This window comes from Salmo salar, chromosome 12 (assembly GCF_965601325.2).
Source record: "Salmo salar chromosome 12, fSalSal1, whole genome shotgun sequence".
NCBI lineage: Eukaryota > Metazoa > Chordata > Actinopteri > Salmoniformes > Salmonidae > Salmo > Salmo salar.
This window is the reverse complement of record NC_138302.1, coordinates 33448558-33474709: the sequence shown is the minus strand read 5'-3', so window position 1 is coordinate 33474709 and position 26152 is coordinate 33448558. Positions and strand designations below refer to the sequence as shown.

The following is a 26152-nucleotide window of genomic DNA, read 5'->3' as shown; positions in this document are numbered from 1 at the left end:
ATTCACTGTACGCTCTGAACAAAAATATAAATGCAACATGTAACAATTTCAAAGATTTTACTGAGTTAAAATTCATATAAGGAAATCAGTCAATTGAAATAAATAAATTAGGCGTAATCTATGGATTTCACATGACTGGGCAGGGGTGCACCCCGAAACGGTCCCCCAGGTGAAGAAGCCGGATGTGGAGGTCCAGGACCTGCGTGGTTACACGTGGTCTGCGGTTGTGAGGCTGGTTGGACGTACTGCCAAATTCTCTAAAACGTCGCTGGAGGCAGCTTATGTTAGAGAAATTAACATTCAGTTCTCTGGCAACAGCTCTGGTGGACTTTCCTGCAGTCAGCATGCCAATTACATGCTATCTCAAAACTTGTGGCATTGTGTTGTGTGACAAAACTGCACGTTTTAGAGTGGCCTTTTATTGTGCCCAGCACAAGGTGCACCTGCGTAATGATCATGCTGTTTAATCAGCTTCTTGATATGCCACACCTGTCAGGTGGATGGATTATCACTAACAGCGATGTAAACAAATGTGTGCACAACATTTGAGAGAAATAAGGTTTTGTGCCCATGGAATTTTTCTGGGATTTTTTTATATCAGCTCATGAGACATGGGACCTACACTTTACATCTTGCGTTTATATTTTAGTTCAGTGTATATAGTTCCAATGGTCCAGTTAGTTAGAGCATGGTGGATGTGTAGCACATGGGGATGTGTGAAACTTACTCCTCAACCTGAAGTTTCCCCACTTGGGCCAGCGAATAGCTAGCTTTTCACGTGGCGCCGACTGGTAAGACAAGGCGATCTTTTAAATAACTCAAGATGTGTTATTGCACATTGTGTCAGTGAAGGTTTGCCGGAAAGGCATCTTATTCATCTTCAGAAAAGATTCATTGCATTGTAATACTGTAAATGTTATTTCAGTCAGTCTGGCCCAATATGTTGTCTGGCTGTGTTTTATATAGAGCTGCTGTCTAAGTAGATTGATTGTGTATATGACCTTGGGTTGTCTAGCCAGCAACCACCACATAATCCTATAAAGAGAAGCGGAACAGTCAAAGCATCAAGAGGATAAAGAGCCTGGCCTTACACACACTCACACACACACACACATAAATACACACACACACACAGTGTCTGCACCTACGACCTCTCTGATTCACTAGGGTGAAATAAATACAGCCGTGGTTACACGTAATTGCATCCCCCGGAGTGCGGGGAATGTCAACACGATTAGTTCCACTTCATAGTTTCGTAACTCAGGCCTTTGCGGCAGTGTGTACCATTATAAATTATACTCTAGGTGGTAGGAAGTCTGGGAGTCAGTGGTTGAAATAATTTATGTTTTAGCCTGAGCTAGGCAGGCAAAGTATGCTGCTAGCACAGGAAGCTATAGGGCAGAAAGAGAAAAATGCTTACTTAATGATATGAATTGGAGACTGGGCTCGGCTAAATAGTAAGCGTTCTGCGCTCTCTTGTTATTGGGCTTTTATCGATTGTTTACTACCTCTCACTCACTCTCTCTCTCTCTCCCTCTCTCTCTCGCTGTGTAGTGATGGGGGGAGTGGAGTCTCGTGGGGTGCTTAGGAAGATCAGTGACATGCTGGAGGTGATCCTGAAGAGGATGGACAGCCTCTCCAAACTGGACAACAGCACCACCAGCGACACCCGCCGTCTGGATGAGCTCAGCTCGGCCATCAACAGGTACGGTCTGGATGGAGTGGTGGGCTTAGGACAGGCATCTACCTTCCTTGTCTTCCCTTTTCTCACTCACTCTTTCCTCCTCTCTTGTTGCCCGTCCTCCTCTATGCTCTTGTTTGTTTTCCTCGTCAGTTCTTCCTCCTTTTCTTCTTCCTCTTCTTTTTCCTCCTCTCTTGTTATTCTCTTCATACCCTTCTCTTTCTCTCCTCTTTTGGCTGCCAGGCAGTCTTGCCTGATCTCAGCAGCTTTACTATTTGATAAAGGAAACGGGGTTGTCTGAACTTGTCACTACCTTCTTCCCAGCACAGATCCTCTTTCAGTCCCTCTGTTCCACCAATATCCAATTTGACTGTCTGTGCTCTCCATTCAATCCCTTTTACTGCATTTCACATCCAATTTCTAAGGGTCAGGTTAAAATCTGTGGAAGGACAGTGACAGGACAGACAATGAAAGAGGAATGACAGCTAGGAAGGCCAAGGGTAGGAATAGCACATACAATGGGCTGAATCAAAGCTGCCGTGGGGCATACATGCATGTGGTCCAGGAGCCGAGAGCGTTACCGCTCGATCAGACTCCGTCTCTAGAATCCCTCATTTCTATAGCCACCAGAATCAGGCCTCATTATATAATGCCAGATGAACACTTCAGTTCAGCCCGGCATGTAAAAATGGGAGCGGAAGGTGTGGTATGTATTGTCTGGAGCAGATGTTAATCTCTGGCGCAGGCATTCCGCTAGCGGCCCACCTCGACAACATCCGGCAAAATTCAAAATACAGAAATACTCATAATAAACATTCATAAAAGATACAAGTGTTATATATCAGCCGCTGTGTCAGATTTCAAAAAGGCTTTACGGCGAAAGCATACAATGCGATTATCTGAGGACAGCGCCTTGCTTACAAAAGCATACAAACATTTTCAAGCCAAGTAGAAGAGTCACGAAAGTCAAAAATAGCGAGAAAATGAATCACTTACCTTTGATGATCTTCATCTGGTTGCAGTCACAAGCATCCCTGTTACACAATAAATGTTCATTTTGTTCGATAAAGTCCCTCTTTATGTCCCAAAAACTCAGTTTTGGAAACTTTAGAGTGTTTTCTATCCAAATTATATGCATATCCTAGCTTCTGGGCCTGAGGAGCAGGCAGTTTACATTGGGCACGCTTCTCATCCAGATGTCGAAATACTGCCCCCAAGCCATAACAAGTTTTAACTTGAATCAATATCTGGTAATGTTCCTCTCTTGCGTAAAGACTGTTTCACTCTACATACTAATTTGAGCCAGTTTCTACAACAGGAAAATATTCCTGCAGCAACAACAAATGTAATTTGTTATGTGGATTATAAGTAACCCCCTAGTCACTTGACACACCAGTGCATCAATCTAAGTTACATAACAAAAACATCCCCATCAAAATCAGTCAGTTTAAGCTAAAGATATCTGTTTCTTTGCATCGGATGTGTCTCAATCCACCGCATCTGCGGTGAAAGGAGGCAGAGCTAAAGCGGTGTTTGTCAGACCATGAGACATCCCGAAAATCTTCTCGTGTAAACGTCTGCAGTGGTTTAACGGTTTAACCTACGGCTTAATGAATGGTTTAACCTTTGACCCGCACAAGTGTGAGGAGACCTGTCTAAAGTTGGTACCATCGATGTGCCAACTTCTGTTTGGAAGCTTCCGAACCGTTTGGGCTACAAACTAATGGAAAGGGTGTCACATGTGTCGTCATGAAGAGAAGACCAAGGCGCAGCGGGTATGTGGATACTCATATTCTTTAATGAAAAAACACGCAGAGCATCCACAGGGAAAAAACAATAAATCATACTCACGACAAGAACAGTTTTGCAGGCTATCAAACGCAGTGCAAAAACAACTACCCACAAACACAAAGACAAACACACCCTATTATATAGGACTCCCAATCAAAGGCAACTCAACACACCTGCCTTCAATTGGGAGTCCCATCCCAATAAACTATACATAGAAAACGAACCTAGAACCTATACCCACAACTAACTAACTAAACATAGAAATACATAAACACAGAGCAGTGCCCAAAACCCCCGGAATACATAAATAAAACGACCTACTACCTACACCACCACCCCGAACCATATAAAACAAATACCCTCTGCCACATCCTGACCAAACTCCAACAACCACTAACCCTTAACTGGTCAGGACGTGACAGTACCCCCCCCCCCCCCCCCCCCAAAGGTGCAGACCCCGGAATGCACCTTAAAAAAAGAAAACACACAAAAAAAATCCCCAATACCCCAACAAAACCAATTAACAATAACCCCTAAACAATAAGGGAGGGAAGGGAGGGTGGCTGCCGTCAACGACGGCACTGTGCTACACCCTCCCTCCCCAACCCACCTATCCTGGAGGTGGCTCAGGTGCGGGACGTGGACCTCGCTCCACCTTCGGCGTCGCCCACTTCGGTGGCGCCGATAGCTGCGCCAGGCAGACGGGCCACTCAGGCTGACCCTGGCAGACGGACCACTCTAGCTGGACCGGAGGACAGGCGGGCAACTCGGGCTGGGCCGGAAGACAGGCGGGCCACTCGGGCTGGGCCGGAGGACAGGCGGGCCGCTCGGGCTGGGCCGGAGGACAGGCGGGCCGCTCGGGCTGGGCCGAAGGACAGGCGGGCCGCTCGGGCTGGGCCGGAGGACAGGCGGGCCGCTCGGGCTGGGCCGGAGGACAGGCGGGCCGCTCGGGCTGGGCCGGAGGACAGGCGGGCCGCTCGGGCTGGGCCGGAGGACAGGCGGGGCGCCCGGGCTGGACCGGAGGACAGGCGGGGCGCCCTGGCGGATCCGGGCAGGCGGCCGCCCTGGCGGATCCGGGCAGGCGAGCCGCTCTGGCGGATCCGGGCAGTCGGGCCGCTCTGGCGGATCCGGGCAGTCGGGCGGCTCTGGCTGCTCCTGACTGGCGGGCGGCTCTGGCGACTCCTGACTGGCGGGCGGCTCTGGCGACTCCTGACTGGCGGGCGGCTCTGGCGACTCCTGACTGGCGGGCGGCTCTGGCGACTCCTGACTGGCGGGCGGCTCTGGTGACTCCTGACTGGCGGGCGGCTCTGGCGACTCCTGACTGGTGGGCGGCTCTGGCGGCTCTTGACTGGCGGGCGGCTCTGGCGGCTCTTGACTGGCGGGCGGCTCTGGTGGCTCTTGACTGGAGGGCGGCTCTGGCAGCTCTTGACTGGCGGGCGGCTCTGGCGACTCTTGACTGGCGGGCAGCTCTGGCGACTCCTGACTGGCAAGGCTGGGCTGACGCACTAGACGCCTGCTGCGTGGGGCTGGTACTGGACGTGCCAGCCTGGAGACACGCACCTCCATGGTAGTACGTACAGCGGGAAACACCGGACCGTAGAGGTGCACTGGCGGTCTTGAGCGCAGGGTTGGCATCACCCCTTCCGGCTTGATGCTCACCTCACCCTGGCACATGCGGGGCGCTGGTACAGGGCGGACTGGGCTGTGCGTACGTATAGACGAGATGGTGCGTACCTCAGCGAAACATGGCGCCCTCCACCTCATACGCACCTCCCTGTAATAACGGGTAGCTGGCTTACGACTCTTCCTTGGCCTGGCCAAACTACCCGTGTGCCCCCCCCAATTTTTTTTATTGGGGGTGCCTCTCCGGCTTCCTCGCCAGCCGTGTTCCAGCATAACGTTCGTTCCCTTCTCCTGCTGCCTCCGCTCTTCTCAGTGCCTCCACCTGTTCCCATGGGAGGCGATCCCTTCCGGCCAGGATCTCTTCCCAGGTGTAGGATCCCTTGCCATCCAGGATGTCCTCCCATGTCCATTCATCCACCCGATGCTCCTTCCTCTTCCGCTGCTTGGTCCTTTTGTGGTGGGTAGTTCTGTAACGTGTCATCATGGAGAGAAGACCAAGGCGCAGCGGGTATGTGGATACTCATATTCTTTAATGAAAAAACACGCAGAGCATCCACAGTGAAAAAAACAATAAATGATACTCACGACAAGAACAGTTTTGCAGGCTATCAAATGCAGTGCAAAAACAACTACCCACAAACACAAAGACAAACACACCCTATTATATAGGACTCCCAATCAAAGGCAACTCAACACACCTGCCTTCAATTGGGAGTCCCATCCCAATAAACCATACATAGAAAACGAACCTAGAACCTATACCCACAACTAACTAACTAAACATAGAAATACATAAACACAGAGCAGTGCCCAAAACCCCCGGAATACATCAATAAAACGACCTACTACCTACACCACCACCCCGAACCATATAAAACAAATACCCTCTGCCACATCCTGACCAAACTCCAACAACCACTAACCCTTAACTGGTCAGGACGTGACAAAGGGGTGATTCTCACAAACACGATGGTGTTCTCCGTTTTGCTCCACACAGGACTCTTCTGAAGGTAACCGGTAACAGTTTTAAAAAATGAATGGAAGTATGAAGGTAGTTTTGTGCCTACCCCAAAAAAGAGGTTAAATATGTGTAAAAATAAATAAATATCTATATACAGTACCAGTCAAAAGTCCTGACACACCTACTAAGGATAGGGTTTTTCTTTATTTTTACTATTTTCTGCATTGTAGAATACTAGTGAGGATATCAAAACTATGAAATAACACATAGAAGAATCTAAAATATATTTTGATTTCTTTAACATGTTTTTGGCTACTACATGATTCCATAGGTGTTATTTCATAGTTTTGATGTCTTCACTAATATTCTGCAATGTAGAAAATAGTAAAAATAAAGAAAAACCCTTGAATGAGTAGGTGTGTCCAACCTTTTCACAGCTACTGTAATATATATATATATTATATATATATATATATATATATATATATAGTCATGTTTATTTTTTAATGGCCAAATGAATCAGTCAGTTAATCAATAATGCATTTCCATCTACTGTATGGTCGGTGCATCTTTAATTACTAGAGGTAGTGTGAGTACAGTTACTCTGCTTTGTAATATCCCTGTTGAGTTTTCATGGTGACCTAAAGAGCTGAGCTGTCATTGGACCAGATCCCCTGAGTGGCCCCCAGAGAGAGTTTTGCCCCAGGCAAGGTGTCCCCATGGCCCCTAAAGCTTAGAACTCTGTGACTTGGTGATATGCCCTCTAAAACACATGACCTACACCACCCTATGTATCTGTCACTATGGGACTGTGCTAACAGACATTAGTAAGAAAGGGAGAGAAAAGAGAGTGATAAGGGAGAGAAAGAGACTGAAAGAGAAGAAACAGACCGATAGGGAGATTGAGAGGAGGATAGTGGAGTGGGCAGAGAGCAGAGAGAGGAAAGTGGGAAAGAGAGAGAGAGAGAGAGAGAGAGAGGAGGGTGAAATAAGAAAGAAGAGCAATACTGTTGTGAGGCAAAAGACGGAGGAAGAGAGAAATAACCAGAGAGAGTTCTCCTGTATTACGTGACATCACACAATCAAGAAATATCCCACTGTCTTCGGCCCATGCCTTATGAGGAGGGAAACCAAAATTGTTACAGAGCCACATTAAATGATAATTATGATGAAAGATTACAGGCGTATACATATTTGATGTACTGGGAGGGCACGCTCTTCAGAATAACATATTTCTCTGGATTGAACGGAGGCAGACGCCTCCTTTACTATTAAACAGACAAGCTAGAGAAGAGAGGGAGAAAAAGAGAGCAACATGGAGTAGGGTGAGGAAATAGGTTTTGGTGATTCAATCATTCAATTCCGTTTCCCCTGTTTGGGTTCGTTTGGTTTGTTTCTTGTGTGTTCCCAGAAAAGGAATAACTTGACGGAGCGAACTCACGGGAGGGAGAGAGAAAGAGAGAAGGAGAGAGGGGAATCCGACAGCTAGCGAGAGTGAGTGTAGAAAGTAAGTGAAATAGAGAAAAGAGAGGGAGAGGGAGATTAGAAGTAGAGATGATTGATGTAATAGGAATCGCAGTCTACTGGAGCAGAGAGAGACGTGGCTTGTTCCTTCCGCGGCAGTCGCCGACTGTAAATGTGTGCGCGTTCCTGTGCGTACAGTATGTGTGAGCGTGCATGTGTGTGTGTCCCTCTCTGTGTCCTTTGTGCACGGCCATTAATCCTAGTGTGCTCAGTCAGAGGGCTGTACTCTGTGCTTTGGTCCTGTTCCCAGCCTAGCTGGCTTTAACCACCTCAGGTGAACCATCTAACCCCCTCAATGAGACTGTTCAATAACTCTCCTCCCTCCACAACAACTCTCCGAAACAAAGTGGTTCTAAGCTGACATATGGAATTGTTTTTAAGATGGTCATACTATGGATCATTTAGCTATTTGATTTTTCATTTTAGTACCCCTTTTAGGTAGAAAAATATGAATAAAATATGTTTTGATTTGTTTAACACTTTTTTTGGTTACTACATGATTCCATGTGTGTTATTTCATAGTTTTGATGTCTTCACTATTATTCTACAATGTAGAAAATAGTACAAAACAAAGAAAAACCCTGGAATGAGTAGGTGTGTCTAAACCTTTGACTGGTACTGGTTTGGCCGGTGTAGGCCGTCATTGTAAATAAGAATTTGTTCTTAACTGACTTGCCTAGTGAAATAAAGGTGAAATCAAATCAAATAAAACATGAAATATATGATGTCACCACGTTGAAACATCAATACGTACAGTATGTATATTTAAAAACTATCAAGGATAAACACAATAAAGTCCAAAATATAGTACTATTATTAGATAAATTAGGTCACTGCTTTTTGTATCCTTTACAGCTGTCTACAGCTTGTACTTTAAACCAGCCACAGCCTGAGAACACTAGTCTAGAATGAGTTTAATTTCCTCCCCTAAGACCGTTTCTCTTTCTGTAGCTAACTCCCCATCACTGTGGACAGACAGTTAGTCAATTAGGCAGCTCAGTAGTCTATCCTCTACCTCATTTACAGAGAGCACACACACTCCCTGATCCTCTCTCTGATCATTATCTCTGTTAGTGGGGGTTAATGCTGCCTGCTGACTGGGCAAAACAGTTAGTGGGTATTGCACACCTCTGTAAACTTAAACTCCTTCCCAAACCGCCCCTCCCTTCTCCCTTTACTCTCTCATCTGAACTGAGGACTGGTGTTAAATATGCAAGGGAGCCATCTTATCCTGCAGGGGAAATTGTATTGGCTGTTACAGCAGGCGGTATGGGGCTTTTTCTATTTCACGCTCCAACCAAGTGCCTCACAATTAGCCTCTTCGGCAGCCTGTTAACACTGTCTTACATCTGTAGGAAAGAGAGGGAGGGGGAGAGCGAGAGAGCAACAGAGAGAACGAGAGAGAGAGAGAGAGAGAAAGAGAGATGTATAAGTACAAGCTCTTTATTCTGCTCAACTTTTATTAGCGTTGTTAAGTCATCCAGTCAGATGGTACGGAGTTTGAGGTGACACTGATGTTGTTCTCTGTCTGTCTCGACACAGTATGGGATGAAAGAGCAGCCCAAAGTCTGTTTCTCACTTTGTATGATTGTGTCTTTTTGGTCTGTGTGTGTGCAGGTTCCAGCCAGCAGGCCTGGTAGAGAGGATCCAGGCTATAGCTCAGAACGTGTCCAACATGGCGGTCAGAGTGGAACAGATCCTCCAGAACAGCATGGCCGCCGGCAGAGGTACAATGTTATAACACTAACATTACGGACTAGGTTATTGTTGTGCAATACATATAGAACTGCCCATGTCTTATTCACATCATTGCGGTGGCCCAAACCTTACTTTCTATGAACATTGTCCTTTCCAGCGCGGTTCCAGCAACTATGGCGGCAACTATGGTGGATGGCTAACTAGGCCAGCTCAGTGCATCTTGGCTCTGGTCGGTTCGGCTCAAGCGGTGTGAAAAGGTTCTCAGCACTCTATGAAAACACTAAACGCTGTAATCCTTCGCCGGTAATCAGAACGTCAAGTCCAAACTTTCAAACGGCAAAACACGTCAGACTTTTACACCTCAGATCTAAAATACAGCAGCCATTCAAAGTGCAACAGGACAAGTGATTTCCGTATGAAATGAATTGATGTGTGGGAAATAAAAGTAAGATCTAGTCTAATATAACAGATCAACAGTACAGCCAGCCGTAGAGTCTTCCTTTATTCCCGTCTCCATTTTATTGCTTTCCCTCCACTGCTGTTGACTCCTTCTGCCCATCTCCTCCTTTTTTAATCAAATCAGAAATCATTTCACTACCGGCACAAATGATTCCGATTGCGCTGGAAACATACACACAGGAAGACACACACACGGGCGTTTATCAAGGGAACTCAGTCGACAGTCCTTAATCAACTCTTCTTCCCTCCTTCTCCCTCTCCTCAACCAACAGCAAATCGTTATCAGAGGTAATTAGTTTTATCTCCCTTTGCTTTCACGGTGAAGACGTGAGGGCAGAACCACAACCGCTTTTATTAATCACAGATTAATACAAACCACACTCGGTGGACTTTATTGTGCGTTTCGACTCGAGCGCGTCGGTGATTCATCTCGTGGCCGAGAGAGACACCCAAGACGATGTGCTCGGAAGTTGGAATTCGCGCCTCCCTCCCAGCCACCGCTTTTTTGTTTTTGTCCGAGTTTTTATCTAATTAGCCCGCCGCACATTTAATGGTGGCCATTGTGACGGTTATTATTGTTGTAGTCAAATGGAAGGCGCCGAAATGTGTCGCTGGGAAATATGTGGCGTGTTTGAGAGGAGAGAAGCTTGAGGGATGGAGTGACTGAGATAGAGAGAGACGAAGCCTTCATTAGACACATGGAAGCAGTCAGAGAATGTTTAAGGTCCAGAGAGAGGAGTGTATATATATATATATATATAGATGGAGGGATAGACAAAGAGGTAGGGGAGATAGAGAGAGTGGACGTGAGAGGGATGGAGAAGAAGCAGGAGATCTCTCTCTCCTTCCTGAGTCCAAGACCGAAACCTCATCAGTCTAACTTCCCGTCTTCTCCCATCCATACTGCTGGAACTTCCTGTTTCAACTCCAGTCTCTCTTCCTGGCTGTAGGCCCCCAGCTGCAGGGAGGCAGTTAGTCAACTCAATGGACCAATTAATGCAGTGAGCGCAGCGTGAGTAAGCGGATACACATTGTACCGTTAGCCCGGGAGGGGTGACAGCAGTGACAAGGGGTTGTATTTCTGTACCCCACGGTGAACAGTGTGCACCAAAGCAGGCCTGATGTTGCATGGGAACTAATGGTACATATGGTTTGCTGAAAATGTTGTTAAATGTCTGTTTTAAGGATGTCTATTGTCTTCACAGAATAAGTATTCTGTTGCTATTCAAGGTGATGTAGGCATAGATATGAGGCTTAAAGAGTCTGTATGACTATGATGTGTTTTCTATGTCTCCACAGTGTAATTATGATGTGTGTGTTCTATATCTCCACAGTGTAATTATGATGTGTGTGTTCTTTATCTCCACCGTGTGTAACTATGATGTGTGTGTTCTGTAACTATGATGTGTGTGTTCTATATCTCCACCGTGTGTAACTATGATGTGTGTGTTCTGTAACTATGATGTGTGTGTTCTATATCTCCACCGTGTGTAACTATGATGTGTGTGTTCTGTAACTATGATGTGTGTGTTCTATATCTCCACCGTGTGTAACTATGATGTGTGTGTTCTGTAACTATGATGTGTGTGTTCTATATCTCCACCGTGTGTAACTATGATGTGTGTGTCTCTTCTCTTCAGCGGTGAGAGACGGCTCATCAGGCCAGTGTGAGGTACCCAGAGACCCCCGTTACCCAGACTGCCCTGGAAAAGTCGATGTGAGTTTCTCTCTGTCTATCTAGCTAGGGTATAAGAGATTCTCCTGATATCTTATTACCAATGTTCCCTCTAAGCTTCCGAGGACTGCAGTGCAGAATAAATATCAGCCCGCGCAGAGAAGCACGAGATTGAACTTCACTCAACTTTCTAGAGGTTTCCCCCTTTGTTAACACTATCAACGTTTCCCTTTACCTTGGGAATTGTGATTGAATCAATGCAACATACCGAAACAAAACAAAGAGATTTTGTTGTAGGTAGAACGCATCAGAGTAGGATTCAATTGCATTGATATGCATGACTCAATCAATCATTCAAATGTATTTATAAAGCCCTTTACATCAGTGGATGTCACAAAATGCAGATGTAGAAGCACGGTGGCTTGGAAAAATTCCCTAGAAAGGCAGGAACCTAGAAAGAAACCTAGAGAGGAACCAGGCTCTGAGGGGTGGCCAGTCCTTTTCTGGCTGTGCCGGGTAGAGATTATAACAGAACATGGCCAAGATGTTCAAACGTTCATAGATGACCAGCAGGGTCAAATAATAATAATCAGAGTGGTTGTAGAGGGTGCAACAGGTCAGCACCTCAGGAGTAAATGTCAGTTGGCTTTTCATAGCCGATCATTCAGAGTTGGAGACAGCAGGTGCGGTAGAGAACTCAGCTCGTACTCTACACAGACTTGTGAGGCATAACCAATCTGAGCTGGAATAGGCCTATATGCAAATAGACCATTGCCATATATGGATCTGTGCCAATCACTTTAAACTGGACTATGTTTACAGCATGAGCGGTCGTGAGTAGATGTGCTTGTTTTGAAATTAAAGAGAGAGCTGCATGTAGCCATGTGTGCACATTTGTTCATATCCTTTGATAGTTAGTGAGTTATTAGCCCAGTTATAGATAATTTGTAGTTAGCAATGGGGGAGTGATTGCTTCCTGTAAGAGCACAAAACGTGTACATTTCTAGACATCTTTGAAAAGCGTGTCAGGTAAACAGTCTTTTTTTGTCTTAAAGGGGCAGTTTTGTATTTTGAGACAGGCTTGAATAAGCTAAGTAGCCAATAGGCAGAGGGTAGCATAATTTGTCTGATTCTCTGTAATAATGGTACATTTTAATAATGCATTTTATTTTGTAAAGAGGTTTCTGGTATCCAACAACACAACAACATTTTCAGTCACATCCTTGTCTGAAGGACAAGTGGATAAACAGGTTAATGTGAAGTCCTGTATGTTTTTTTTCTCAAAAGTCTCATGGAATGTCGGCCTACATTCAACACCACACATTGGCTGCTACTGTAGGCTGAATGATAGAACAGCTATTTCCATGTTAAAATGTGATGGGATGCGTTTTCTTCATTGCTTTTGATGGTAGGCCACTCTACAGTAGCTACAGTAGCCTACGTGGCCACTGTTATAAGTGTAAGTTAAAGCGGGTACAGTCTCAGTGTTCACAGTAAACGTGCGCTGGAAGTTGCACAGAACTTTCACAACATTCAAGTTCGCGCTCAGCAGACCTGAAATTAGCTCAGTGAAAAAATCAGAGGGAAAATGACTTATAACCTGCAATTCCATCTAACTGTACATTTGAACTTAAGTACAGCTAATCTATAACCAAGGAGTAGAAAACTCCCTTTTGTTTTAATATGTGGCAATTATTTTATCATTTTATTTGTGTTTAACAAAGTCAAAGTCACCTGACCATTAAACGTTGACCTGTGTATCACCAGTGGATGCGTGCCCGCTGGACGTCAGACCCGTGCTATGCCTTCTACGGGGTGGACGGCTCCGACTGCTCCTTCCTTATCTACCTGAGCGAGGTGGAGTGGTTCTGCCCCCCTCTGGCCTGGAGGAACCACAGCAGCCCCCCCACCGTCCACACACACACACACCAGACCACCACCACCAAGAGACAGGTGAGACACACACACACACAGAACCCTTCCTACCATCCATACACACACAGAACCCTTCCTACCATCCATACACACACAGAACCCTTCCTACCATCCATACACACACAGAACCCCTCCCACCCTCCATACACACACAGAACCCTTCCTACCATCCATACACACACAGAACCCTTCCTACCATCCATACACACACAGAACCCTTCCTACCATCCATACACACACAGAACCCTTCCTACCATCCATACACACACAGAACCCTTCCTACCATCCATACACACACAGAACCCCTCCCACCCTCCATACACACACAGAACCCTTCCTACCATCCATACACACACAGAACCCTTCCTACCATTCACACACACACAGAACACCTCCCCAACATCCATACACACACAGAACCCCTCCCACCCTCCATACACACACAGAACCCCTCCCACCATCCATACACACACAGAACCCTTCCTACCATCCATACACACACAGACACCGAACAACCACTGTCAAGAGACTGGTAAGAGGGACACACACACACACACACACACACACACACACACACACACACACACACACACACACACACACACACACACACACACACACACACACACACACACACACACACACACACACACACACACACACACACACACACACACACACACACGAAGGAAGACTCATGCACTCACAAAAGCAGATGCCCATATACACACGAGCCCTGCAAAGAGACGCATGGCTAAAGCTTACATGTTTAAGCACTTACACACACTAATTCACACAAAGAGCACAGCCAATAGTCAAATGAATCTTCATACTTACACTTTATAAGCTTGCATGGTAGATATGAAAACACATTCATATGAGCACATGACCGCGTTCTCTGCTAATTGTTTTACTGTGTTCATCTCTCTCCTCCATCTCCTCCCTCAGCTCCCTCTCTCATTGTGCTGCTGTATAGCCAACTCCACACGCAGCACAGATGAACTCTTTACACTCAAACATACAGCTCAGTGCCTGATACTATTTGCAGAACGGTGTTCAAGGCTGAGTCAATATGTGCTACTTATTCTAAACAATCCCTGCACAGCTATTAACCAGGTTCAGAGATGCCGACACACAGAGAGCGATCCCTGAACACAAGGTGTGTGTGTATGTGTCTGTGTGTGCCTTTGTGTGTGTGTGATCTGAGTGTGTGAGTGTGAATGCTGAGTGTGTTTGTGTGAATTCTCTGCTGTACTTTAGTATTGAATAGCTTATTAGGGTTTGGCAACATTCCTAATTACAGTAGTGGCTCTGTTAGCTAGATAATCTAGACCATTTATAGCAGGGTCTTTGAGCAAGCATATAGGTATGTGTGTGTGTGTGTGTGTGTGTGTGTGTGTGTGTGTGTGTGTGTGTGTGTGTGTGTGTGTGTGTGTGTGTGTGTGTGTGTGTGTGTGTGTGTGTGTGTGTGTGTGTGTGTGTGTGTGTGTGTGTGTGTGTGTGTCCATAACAGTAGGACTGTGACGTTGTGACTTGAGTGGTGTGTAGTTGGACTGTTCACATGTTAGAGGGTTAAAAGGGATGCGTCATGTGTTTGCGTGTATGTGATGGACAGAGGGAGAGAAACTTTTAGACTCCACAGTCATAGCCGTTTAACTAGCACAGTTTCCTCTAGAGACTTAGCTTGTAGTACTATCTCCCCAGAGAACACAGGCTGCACACGCTCCTCTGAACTACTGTGTTCCTATTGCAGAGGGAATGTGGGAGAGGAGCCTGTGTGGGTAGCTATCATGTAATGCCATATTCAGTGTATCTGTAGGTCGCTCCAGTTGACCTCCTCTCTTCTCATCCTTCCTCCCACACTCTCTCCATCTCTCACCCTCTTCTTGTGTCTTTCTTCACTACTTACACTCTCTCTGCATCTCTGTAAAGTTATAGGCTTTTATTGTTTTGGATTTTAGATAATATACATTTTTTTAAGATAAAAATGGGGGGGAAAATTGACCTCCCTCTCCCTCTCCCTCTCCCTCCCTATAGGCTGCATTCCGTACAGACCTGTCATCTCTGCTAGACCAGGTTGGCACGGGCAAAGAGTCCCTGAGCTTCATGAAGCGCCGCATGAGGAGGCTGGCATCACAGTGGGGCACGGCCGCCCAGCGCCTCCACGCCAAGCTGCGCCAACGCTGGAGGGAACAGAAGAAGGTAGAGATGAGAGAGATTGAGAGAGATTGAGAGTTTTGAGTTTTAAATAACCTTTATTGGGCCTGGGAACCCACAACACAATAAACACTCAAACAAAACCATGGTTACACATCAATAGATGTGCCAGAGTTTCAGACTCAGCACAGAATGGACACCCCTCTCCAACAGTAGGATCCAGGTGTACCAGATGCATATTGGTGGCTATGGCTCCATGTATTATCCCCCATTGGAGGTCAGCCGTCCTCTTTTCAATAGGCAAACACAACCGCCCACCTTGCCGATTTTACCCCTTCCAGGGAAGAAACACAGGACACTTTTACACAGATTTTGTACATGGCCTTCTTTCTCACCGCCTTGAGCTCCCCCAGCTCCGGGGTATCGAAGGAAAGTAGCATCCCCATGTTCTCCTCTAATGCCCCCGCCGCAGCACTAACATTCAGCGCAGGGAACGTATAATCCAGACCCTCCGTCCATCGATCAGAATTGGAAGTGTCAGTCACATACTGCTGATTGAAGTACTGGCAAGGAATCGCAGACCTCAGCTATGACCTTCCTCGGTAAGAGAGGATCGGATCCCCGCTCTTTCTCCCAGCTCCTCCAACGATCTGCTCCTGCTCCGCATCAGATGACCCAGCTTGGTACGCCCCACACTTAACAGGCATGAACGTGGGCTGGCTGAACCCAGAGCACGGGACTGGATGGCAGTGTTGTAAAAAAAGAGGCTCTTCATAAAGCCACGTCTCTGGTGGCGTGCCGACCTTACGGGACTTGACAAAAACTCATAAAATGGAGTCATGCCAGACAAATCACTCCCCTCTAGCTTTAAGAGGAAAAGGTGCTTGTCTAAGCGCAAACAGCCTGCTCTCCTCATCACTGTATAGGCTGTGTCGACCCAGCTAGAACCGTCTCTGTACAACAGTCTCTGTGCTGCTTGAAGCCGGAAAGCCATGATTCTGGAAGAAATGTCCACCGGGTCTTGCCCACCCTCGTGCAGTGGCAGGTACAGGGCTGCAACTTTAATCTAGTGTTGTCCCGACCAGAGGAAATTGACAAGGGTCCTCTGAAGCTCTGTTATCAACAGCCTCTGATGGCTGTAAAATCATTAGTCTGTGCCACAGGGTAGAGGCAACTAGATTATTGGCTACCAGCACCCTTCCCCTATAAGACATCTGAGGTAGCACTTATTTCCACCTTGACAATCTGGCACACACTTTCTCCACTACACCCTCCCAGTTCTTTTTCTGAAAGACATCGGAGCCAAGAAAACCCCCCAATCTTCATCCCATCTCTGCCCCACTGAAGCCCACCTGGTAACCGTGGAGCGGACCCCGTCTGAAGCTGACCTGCCCACAGTGATTCGCTCTTTCCCCAATTGACTCTAGCTGAGGAGGCCCCCTCTTACACCTTTAAAGCATTTGAGAGAATCTTAACATCCTCACCCCCTATAATATTAACTGTCACGTCATCTGCATACGCAGACAGTGCTATCGTGGGACCCTTCATAACCCCTGGCACAGAGAAACCAGTAAGCCTCGCTCTTAAAAAACAAAACATTGGTTCCATCGCCAGACAATATAACTTCCCTGAAATTGGGCATCCCTGCCTGATGCCCCTTTGGACGGGGATGGGGCAACTCAAACCACCCCCACCTTCACCATACATAAGGGTCCAGCATACAGTAAACTCACCCAAGACATAAAAAACATCCCCAAACCCAAAGGCTTTCATTGTTTTGAACTGGTGGTCCACATGGTGGTCCACATGGTCAAAGGCCTTCTCCTGATCCAAAGAAAGCAAATCCACATTCACATCAGACAGTTTACAAATGTCTAAAACATCTCTTATTAGAAACAAGTTATCAACAATAGACCGGTCAGGTTTACAGTAAGACTGGTCCTTGTGGACCAACAGCCCCAGATATTCTTTCAACCTGTTTGAGAGACATTTAGATACAGTTTTAGATTCTGCACACAGCAATGCAACAGGTCGCCAATTTTTTAGAAGAGCCAAATCCCCCCTTTTTGGCAACAATGAAAGCACAGCACGTTGACAGGGTACAGGAAGAGAACCCTCATGAAAAGATTCACACACCACTTCATAAAAATCCCCCCCAATAGACCCCCAAAAGTGCTTCTAGAAGTCAGATGGTGAACCATTGATGCCAGAGGCTCGGCCTGATGAGAGCTGCGTAACTGCTGTGGACAGCTCCTTCAGAGTAATGTCAGTGTCCAAAGCAGCTCTCTGCTCAGGGCCAAATTGAGGAAGTCCATGTAACGACTGTTCAGCGCACAGAGAATCACAATCCACCGCCTTATAGAGGGCATGTTGGCGCATTTCACTGTCATCCGTGGTCACCTACCCATCAGGGAGACGAAGGCAATACGCTCTGTACCCTCATTAGGAGCATAAACATCAAAAAAATAATAATAATAACATAGCATCCACCTTGACCAATAAAACACGACCCTTGACAATCTTTGTTGTAGATACCACAGTCACCCCTAAGCCTGAGGAAAACTAAATTGCCACCCCAGCGCTGAAATCAGCACCATGACTGAGTATATGCTGCCCCTCCCACCACATACCCCAGTCAACCTCATTAGCCTCATCACTATGTGTCTCCTGTAGAGAAACTACATTAAGCCCTCTTATTCCTGTCCCTTCCCCCATTAATACTGAGAGAACCTACCCTTAGTACCTCCGTATAGAAAAGAGGAAGGAAAAGCAGAAAACACCACAGAGAAACCAGACAAGGAGAAAAAAACACCCTATGAGGCCTGATCGTCATCAGTTTTAATTTTCTCTTAACCTGACCACGTTTCCCACTACCTTTTGCTGCCGTGACGGCGGTAACACATTTCCTCAAGCGAAAATGCTTCTTCACACTCAACTTGTCTAACCCCACCGTCTTCTGTAACGCCACAGCTCACCTCACAAACTCATCAACATCAACAACAAAAAAAATTGCAATTTGACAGATTTCCCAAAAGTCGGATCCAGGAACCCATTTATCTCCCCTAGATTATAAATTGAGTCGTCGCCAGCTGCTATCATATCAAGAGAGATATCCATATCCTTCTCCTGATCCTCCTCAACTGAGGCCACAGACCCCTGACTCATCTCAGCCACATCACTATCAACACTCCCCACTTGCACCCCACCACTCGTACTGGGCATCTCCTCCCCAGTCTGAGAAAATGGCTCCCCAGATCTGTCTTTACCTCCTACAACAATGTGTTTCTGCTGCATAACAGACGCATAACAGCCGGGTGTTTGAAACAACATAACCTGTTTCAAAGCTGGGTGTATGCAACCCAATGGGACAATCTTAATTGAACTTGCAAACTTCCCAAACCTCAATAACTCGCTCCAATAGCTCATTTGGAATAAACGGCAGTACATTCAAAATCGTTACCCTTGTTGACGGAGAAAAAAGCGGCGTAACTTGAATAAACATTCCTTTAAGAAGTACGCCTTGCTCAACCATACGATTAACAAGACTCTCTTCTTTAAGAAAAACCACCACCGCTTTACTCATCTGCGACGCATAAGCAACATTCTCATATCCTACCTTGTCTCCCACGGCGACCAGAAACTCCTCCACCGTGACCGTAGCTTCAGTAACACACCTAAAGCCGTGCCAAAGTGACAGGGACGGCGCCCCCGTGTGGGTCGACATCCCCGCCAAAGCCAGGGCAATTTCGACAAGAAAAACAATATACTTCATTCTACCACAACAAATGAATCAAATAACTAATCACCTTAATCATGCATAGAAAAATGAAAACCACCAAGAAAAGGAAAACAAGAAGGAAAACACAGGAGATCAAACTCCAGACAACACTCGCATACGCTCATACAATTCCCAGCATGCACCAAACACTCCCAGCATGCAGAGAGAGAGAGAGTGGTAGAGAGAGAGAGGTACAGTAGAGAGAGAAAGAGAGAAGGGGGGGTTGTCTTGTTTTGTTATTGCCTTTGCTTGTTACCACGTTAAGTCAGGGAATTCAGTGGTATTCCGTTTTTGCAAATGAAAGAAAGAAGTTACATGAAAGAATGAAAGTGAGTTCTCCCTTTACCTTCCCTGTGTTACCACCGTCAATGAATGCAGTTTTCTCTATTATTGTCTCATGCACACTCAGCAACATGATTAAGTAAGAGTGAAGGTAAACAAAAGTGAAAGGGAGAGAGAGGGAGTGGTCGAGAGAAGGGGTAGAGAGAGAGAGAGAGAGAGGACCGGAGAAATCGAAAGATGGAGCGAACGAGAGGTGATAAAAGAACAGGCCCTCATCTTTCTTTCCTCACATCTTGTCTCCGCCCGTTTCTCTCTCCAAAATAAGCCAACAGGCCTCAGATGGGCGTCCATCCACACAGAGCCTCCACAGTATTGATTAATGGAGCCGTCTTGAGCCTCAAACGCATGACGTGGATTTGTTATTTTAGATCGGTCGTCTCCTCCTCTCTCCTCCTGTGTGATACTGTGCTATCTCTACACCAGATGTTTCAACGCTTTAACTGCAGTTTTAGTGCGCTGGTCCAAAGCCGTTTATCATGACGTAATTGGTAGACAGAGGCTGCTGTGTGTGCTGATTAATACTGATAGGGGATCAGTGTACAGCCCAGTGATGGAGTGCTTAATATGTGGATAATATCTGATCCCAGATCAGGTGTTGACTGTCATTCTCTGGTATGCTTGTGTGTCTACCCCACCAGTAGACGACATGTCAGGAACTAAAGAACTAAATAATAAAACACTTGGGAGTCCTCCTGCCACCGTTTAACTCTGACCCCTGTGCTTCCTATCGTTTCCTCGATCCTGCTCTTCCTCCCTCTCTGCCTCTGTCTCTGACTCTCTCCGCTGATGCAATCCCAATTATGTATTCTTCTCCAATTCACTTTTTAACCTTTCAAAATGTTCTGGGGATTAAATTCTGTTTCCCTTGATTGAGTTTGTTTGGTTTGTTTATTGTGTATGCTCCGGGAAAAGGAATAACTTCCTGGAGCGGAGAGAGACAGAAAGGGAGTAAGGGAGAGAGATACAGAGAGTGATGGGGAGAGGGAAGGAGCGAGAGACAAAGGGAGAGGGAAGGAGAGAGACATAGAGAGAGAATAACCATTATTTCACCTGTCAGTGGCAGAAACAGGGACAGGGAAGGGATCCCAGGAGAGCATGGAATAGAGGAGTCTTTGTCTGTGTGTGTCTTGTGTGCACAGTTTTACATTTTCTATAATATATGCCACTCAACAGAGGCTGCTATCCAGAGAGACTTACAGTGCAGAAAGTGCATACTGAGTGCATATAGTTCTAGTTCATTTATGTGATCCCTGAGGGAATTGAACCGACTACCTTTGGAAAGAGTGGGGTTTCAAAAAGTTCCATTCCTGCTCTGTCGAACCTCTAGACTGAGAGAGAGAGAGAGAGTCTGTGTGCACACGCGCGCGCGTGTGTGTGTGTGTGTGTGTGTGTGTGTGTGTGTGTGTGTGTGTGTGTGTGTGTGTGTGTGTGTGTGTGTGTGTGTGGCGTGTGTGCGTGGACGTGTTGAACTATTTTTGTGGGGACCAGAAGTCCCCACAAGAATAGTTCAACAGGTCCACACACTATATACGCCACTTAACAGAGGCGGTTATCCAGAGAGACTTACAGTGCAGTGAGTGCATATTCAGTGCATATATCTCTAGTTCATGTATGTGAATAGTAAACAAACATTTGACCAACTGGGGATATTTTGTTGGTCCCCACAAGGTCAAATGCTGTCTCTAGGGGGTTTAGGGTTAAGGTTAGAATTAGTGTTAGGGTTATAATTACGTTAAGGGTTATTGTTAGGACCTAGGGTTAGTTTTAGGGTTACGGTTAGGAGCTAGAATTAGGGTTAGGGTTATCTTGGGTTAGGGTTAGGGTAAAGTTAAGAGTGCAGGTTGGGATTAGGAAAATAGGATTTTGAATGGGACTGAATTGTATGTCCCTACAAGGTTAGTGTGTGTGTGTGTGTGTGTGTGTGTGTGTGTGTGTGTGTGTGTGTGTGTTAGAGAAATCCTGACTGACTGTGGGACGCCCCCAAAGGCCTCCTAGTGAATTTCAATCATTTCCCTGTCAAGACAGTTTGAACCTTTCCTGATAGCTGTATAACACCTGAGTTTTAACCTAGTTCTTTAAACTAGAACATCTCTGAGGCAAACTGTAACAACCCTTATCATTGATGATAATGACTTACTTTTATGCAGAGTTTTAGTCTGAAAGTGATCTGAACTGAAGGAAGGAACACACCACATCCACCCCCATTTACTACAACACACCTTGTTCTGTTGCACTGAAATACTCAAACACAGAAGCATAGTCTAACACTGAGCATGGAAATAAAGTATTTCTGGACAAAGAAAGAGAGCTTTGAAGCTCAAAAGCAGTGATAAACAAACTGAATAGAAACATATAGAAACAAACTGAAAAGAAACATATAGAAACAAACTGAATAGAAACATATAGAAACAAACTGAATAGAAACATATAGAAACAAACTGAATAGAAACATATAGAAACAAACTGAAAAGAAACATATAGAAACAAACTGAAAAGAAACATATAGAAACAAACTGAATAGAAACAAACTGAATAGAAACATATAGAAACAAACTGAAAAGAAACATATAGAAACAAACTGAATAGAAACAAACTGAATAGAAACATATAGAAACAAACTGAAAAGAAACATATAGAAACAAACTGAAAAGAAACATATAGAAACAAACTGAATAGAAACAAACTGAATAGAAACATATAGAAACAAACTGAAAAGAAACATATAGAAACAAACTGAATAGAAACAAACTGAATAGAAACATATAGAAACAAACTGAAAAGAAACATATAGAAACAAACTGAATAGAAACAAACTGAATAGAAACATATAGAAACAAACTGAAAAGAAACATATAGAAACAAACTGAATAGAAACAAACTGAATAGAAACATATAGAAACAAACTGAAAAGGAACATATAGAAACAAACTGAAAAGAAACAAACTGAATAGAAACATATAGAAACAAACTGAATAGAAACATATAGAAACAAACTGAAAAGGAACATATAGAAACAAACTGAATAGAAACAAACTGAATAGAAACATATAGAAACAAACTGAAAAGGAACATATAGAAACAAACTGAATAGAAACAAACTGAATAGAAACATATAGAAACAAACTGAAAAGGAACATATAGAAACAAGCTGAATAGAAACATATAGAAACAAACTGAAAAGGAACATATAGAAACAAACTGAATAGAAACATATAGAAACAAACTGAAAAGAAACATATAGAAACAAACTGAATAGAAGCATATAGAAACAAACTGAATAGAAACATATAGAAACAAACTGAATAGAAACATATAGAAACAAACTGAATAGAAGCAAACTGAATAGCGGCAGGTAGCCTAGTGGTTAGAGCGTTGGACTAGTAACCGCAAGGTTGCAAGATCAGAATACCAGAGCTGACGAGGTAAAAATCTGTTGTTCTGCCCCTGAACAAGGCAGTTAACCCACTGTTCCTAGGCTGTCATTGTAAATAAGAATGAGTTCTTAACTGACTTGCCTAGTTAAATAAATAAATGTTTCTAATGAGGGAGGAATGGGAATCTCTCCTATGCAGCCTGAGTGAAGCTTTTAGAACACGTTGCTATCTAGAACCTAAAGGGTTCTCCGGCTGTCCCCATAGGATAACCCTTTGAAGAACCCTTGTTGGTTCCAGGTAGAACCATTTTGGTTCCAAGTAGAACCGTTTTGAGTTCCATGTAGGTTCCCTTCCAATGAGGGTTCTACCTGGAACCAAAAAGGGTTCTCCTATAGGGACTGCCGAAAACCATTTTGTAGCCCTTTTTCTAAGAGCGTATAGGAGAGCTATGGGAGACCAGCATGAACTGCATTTCTCCCTTCAATCCCAGGCTGTTTGATGAGCAGTGTTCACAGAGTCTATGTATGCTGTACTTTACAAAACAATCCTAGCACTTAAACACCCATTATGTGGTGTGTGTGTGATGACCTCATCACTCTTGGTGTTCCTTAGAGAGTAGACTGACCTACAACCTACAGTAGGGGGTAAGATACAGTATGCAGCCGTGATGGGACGGGGGTAAAGGGGAGGGTAGAGGCTGTAGTTGGCAGTGCCAGCCTGTGTGCCACCCTCAACCCCCTCACTCAGACATCTGTGCCCTTCGGACTGGCTGGTGGAAGGGCAGTGTGTGGGCACGCAGGTTTGTTAGAGCGCAACAGGTGCCCGAACACACACACACACACACGCTCACACAGGCACGCAAACCCCCCCCACCACCCTGCTAACGGGCACCAGGTTAAACATTAGTATTCTGCTGGAGTTAGCACGTTAGCGATGAGTGGAGCTGAGCACTGGAGACACACAGTATTATAGAGAGCTCTTCACTGTAGTGTCACTTCCAGATCTACCACACGCGCACACTCACACACTCACACACTCACACACACTTAAAACACTAGGTTTAGACTCACACACACACACACACTTAAAACACTAAGTTTAGACTCACACACACACACTTAAAACACTAAGTTTAGACTCACTCACACACTTAAAACACTAAGTTTAGACTCACTCACACACACTAAGTTTAGACTCACACACACACACTTAAAACACTGAGTTTAGACTCACACACACACACTAAGTTTAGACTCACACACACACTTAAAACACTGAGTTTAGACTCTCACACACACACTTAAAACACTAAGTTTAGACTCACACACTTAAAATACTAAGTTTAGACTCACTCACTCACACATAAAACACTTAAGTTTAGACTCTCAAACACACACACACACACACACACACACACACACACACACACACACACACACACACACACACACACACACACACACACACTTAAAACACAAAGTTTAGACACACACACACACACACACACACACACACACACACACACACACACACACACACACACACACACACACACACACACACACACACACACACACACACACACACACACACACACTTAAAACACTAAGTTTAGACTCTCACACATACACACACACACTTAACACTAAGTTTAGACTCACACACTTAAAACACTAAGTTTAGACTCACACACACACACCCACACACTTAAAACACAAAGTTTAGAATCATACACACACTTAAAACACTAAATTTAGACTCTCTCTCACACACACACACACACACACACACACACACACACACACACACACACACACACACACACACACACACACACACACTTAAAACACAAAGTTTAGAATCACACACACACACACTTAAAACACTCAATTTAGACTCACACACACACACTTAAAACACTACGTTTAGACTCACACACTGACACACACACACTTTCAACACATCCATTAGTTTAGACACTCACACACTGCGACACACACTTCATTTGACGCACATGTACCCATACACACACACACATCAAGGTCACCGACTTGTCAGTGATACACATTGGCCGCAGAGCAAGACTGGTACACAGTGCTGTTCCCCTATGTCCTCCCTCTGCAGCTTCACAGATTACTTATCTTCCTCACACTGTGCTCCACTCCACCACGCTGTGTGTGTGTGTGTGTGTGTGTGTGTGTGTGTGTGTGTGTGTGTGTGTGTGTGTGTGTGTGTGTGTGTGTGTGGTGTGTGTGTGTGTGTGTGTGTGTGTGTGTGTGTGTGTGTGTGTGTGCGTGCGTGTGTGCGTGTGTGCGTGCGTGCGTGCGTGCGTGCGTACGTGTTCAATCTCACTCCAAAGTTCCTATCAGCAATAGACATTCTCTTTGCCAGTCCTACAGACACTTTATCACTATTAGAGACGATGACAATTATATTGTAGCAGTGACACTGGGAGGGGGAAGTTGATTTAACACCATAGAAGGTGTAGCAGTGTGTGTAGGTGGTAAGATAGTGTGTAAGGGTACAGGGAAGCAGGTCGGTGAGTTGAAGATACGCTATTCTCTGTTCTTTCACCGTCTGTTTCGTAGATGTCTTTGCCTCTGGATCCATTGTGCTTTTCTGTTGTAGAGAGTGTTCTTCCTACTTCGTTCCTCGGGTTCTTTTGCTCTTAGAGGGAGAAACAGACGCATGGATGCACAAATGTTCACACATACACAGACAGAGACCCTCGGGGAGTGGCAGAAGTCCACTGTATAAACAGCTACCTCCGTATGCATGTTCAGACTCCTTAGGGAGTCACAGGTGGTGAGATGGCTGAGTCTCTGTGTGTGTGTGTATGCATGCAGGCATGTTCAGTATGTGTAAAATGTGTAATTGGATCTTACGCCTTGATCACACCAGTAGTATCATTGTGCAAAATGGTACGCAGCATCATCTGGATATGTGTACAACAAAAGTTCAACATTCACCTTCTGCTACCATTTCTGTCAAGCCGTCTACGCATACAGTTTGACACATACGTTCGATAAATCCGACGTATGCACCACAAAGAACACTCTGCAACTGCCTCTGCAGTCGAAAACCTACTTCAAGGTTAAATGTCAAGGTTACATTTCCAACGTCATTCCAGTATGTTTCATAAAGCTGCCTCCCA

General features: G+C 45.2%; 1 protein-coding gene across 1 annotated transcript in view; it reads left to right on the top strand.

The window, feature by feature from the left end:
- Window positions 1-26152, top strand: part of LOC106564922 (alpha-1,6-mannosylglycoprotein 6-beta-N-acetylglucosaminyltransferase B) — a 145999-nt gene that overhangs the window by 49591 nt on the left and 70256 nt on the right. The window contains exons 3-7 of the mRNA XM_082958859.1: window positions 1555-1705; window positions 9198-9307; window positions 11378-11454; window positions 13180-13365; window positions 15385-15549. Of these exons, the coding sequence (XP_082814985.1) occupies window positions 1555-1705; window positions 9198-9307; window positions 11378-11454; window positions 13180-13365; window positions 15385-15549 (689 nt within the window). The remainder of the gene's footprint in view (window positions 1-1554; window positions 1706-9197; window positions 9308-11377; window positions 11455-13179; window positions 13366-15384; window positions 15550-26152) is intronic.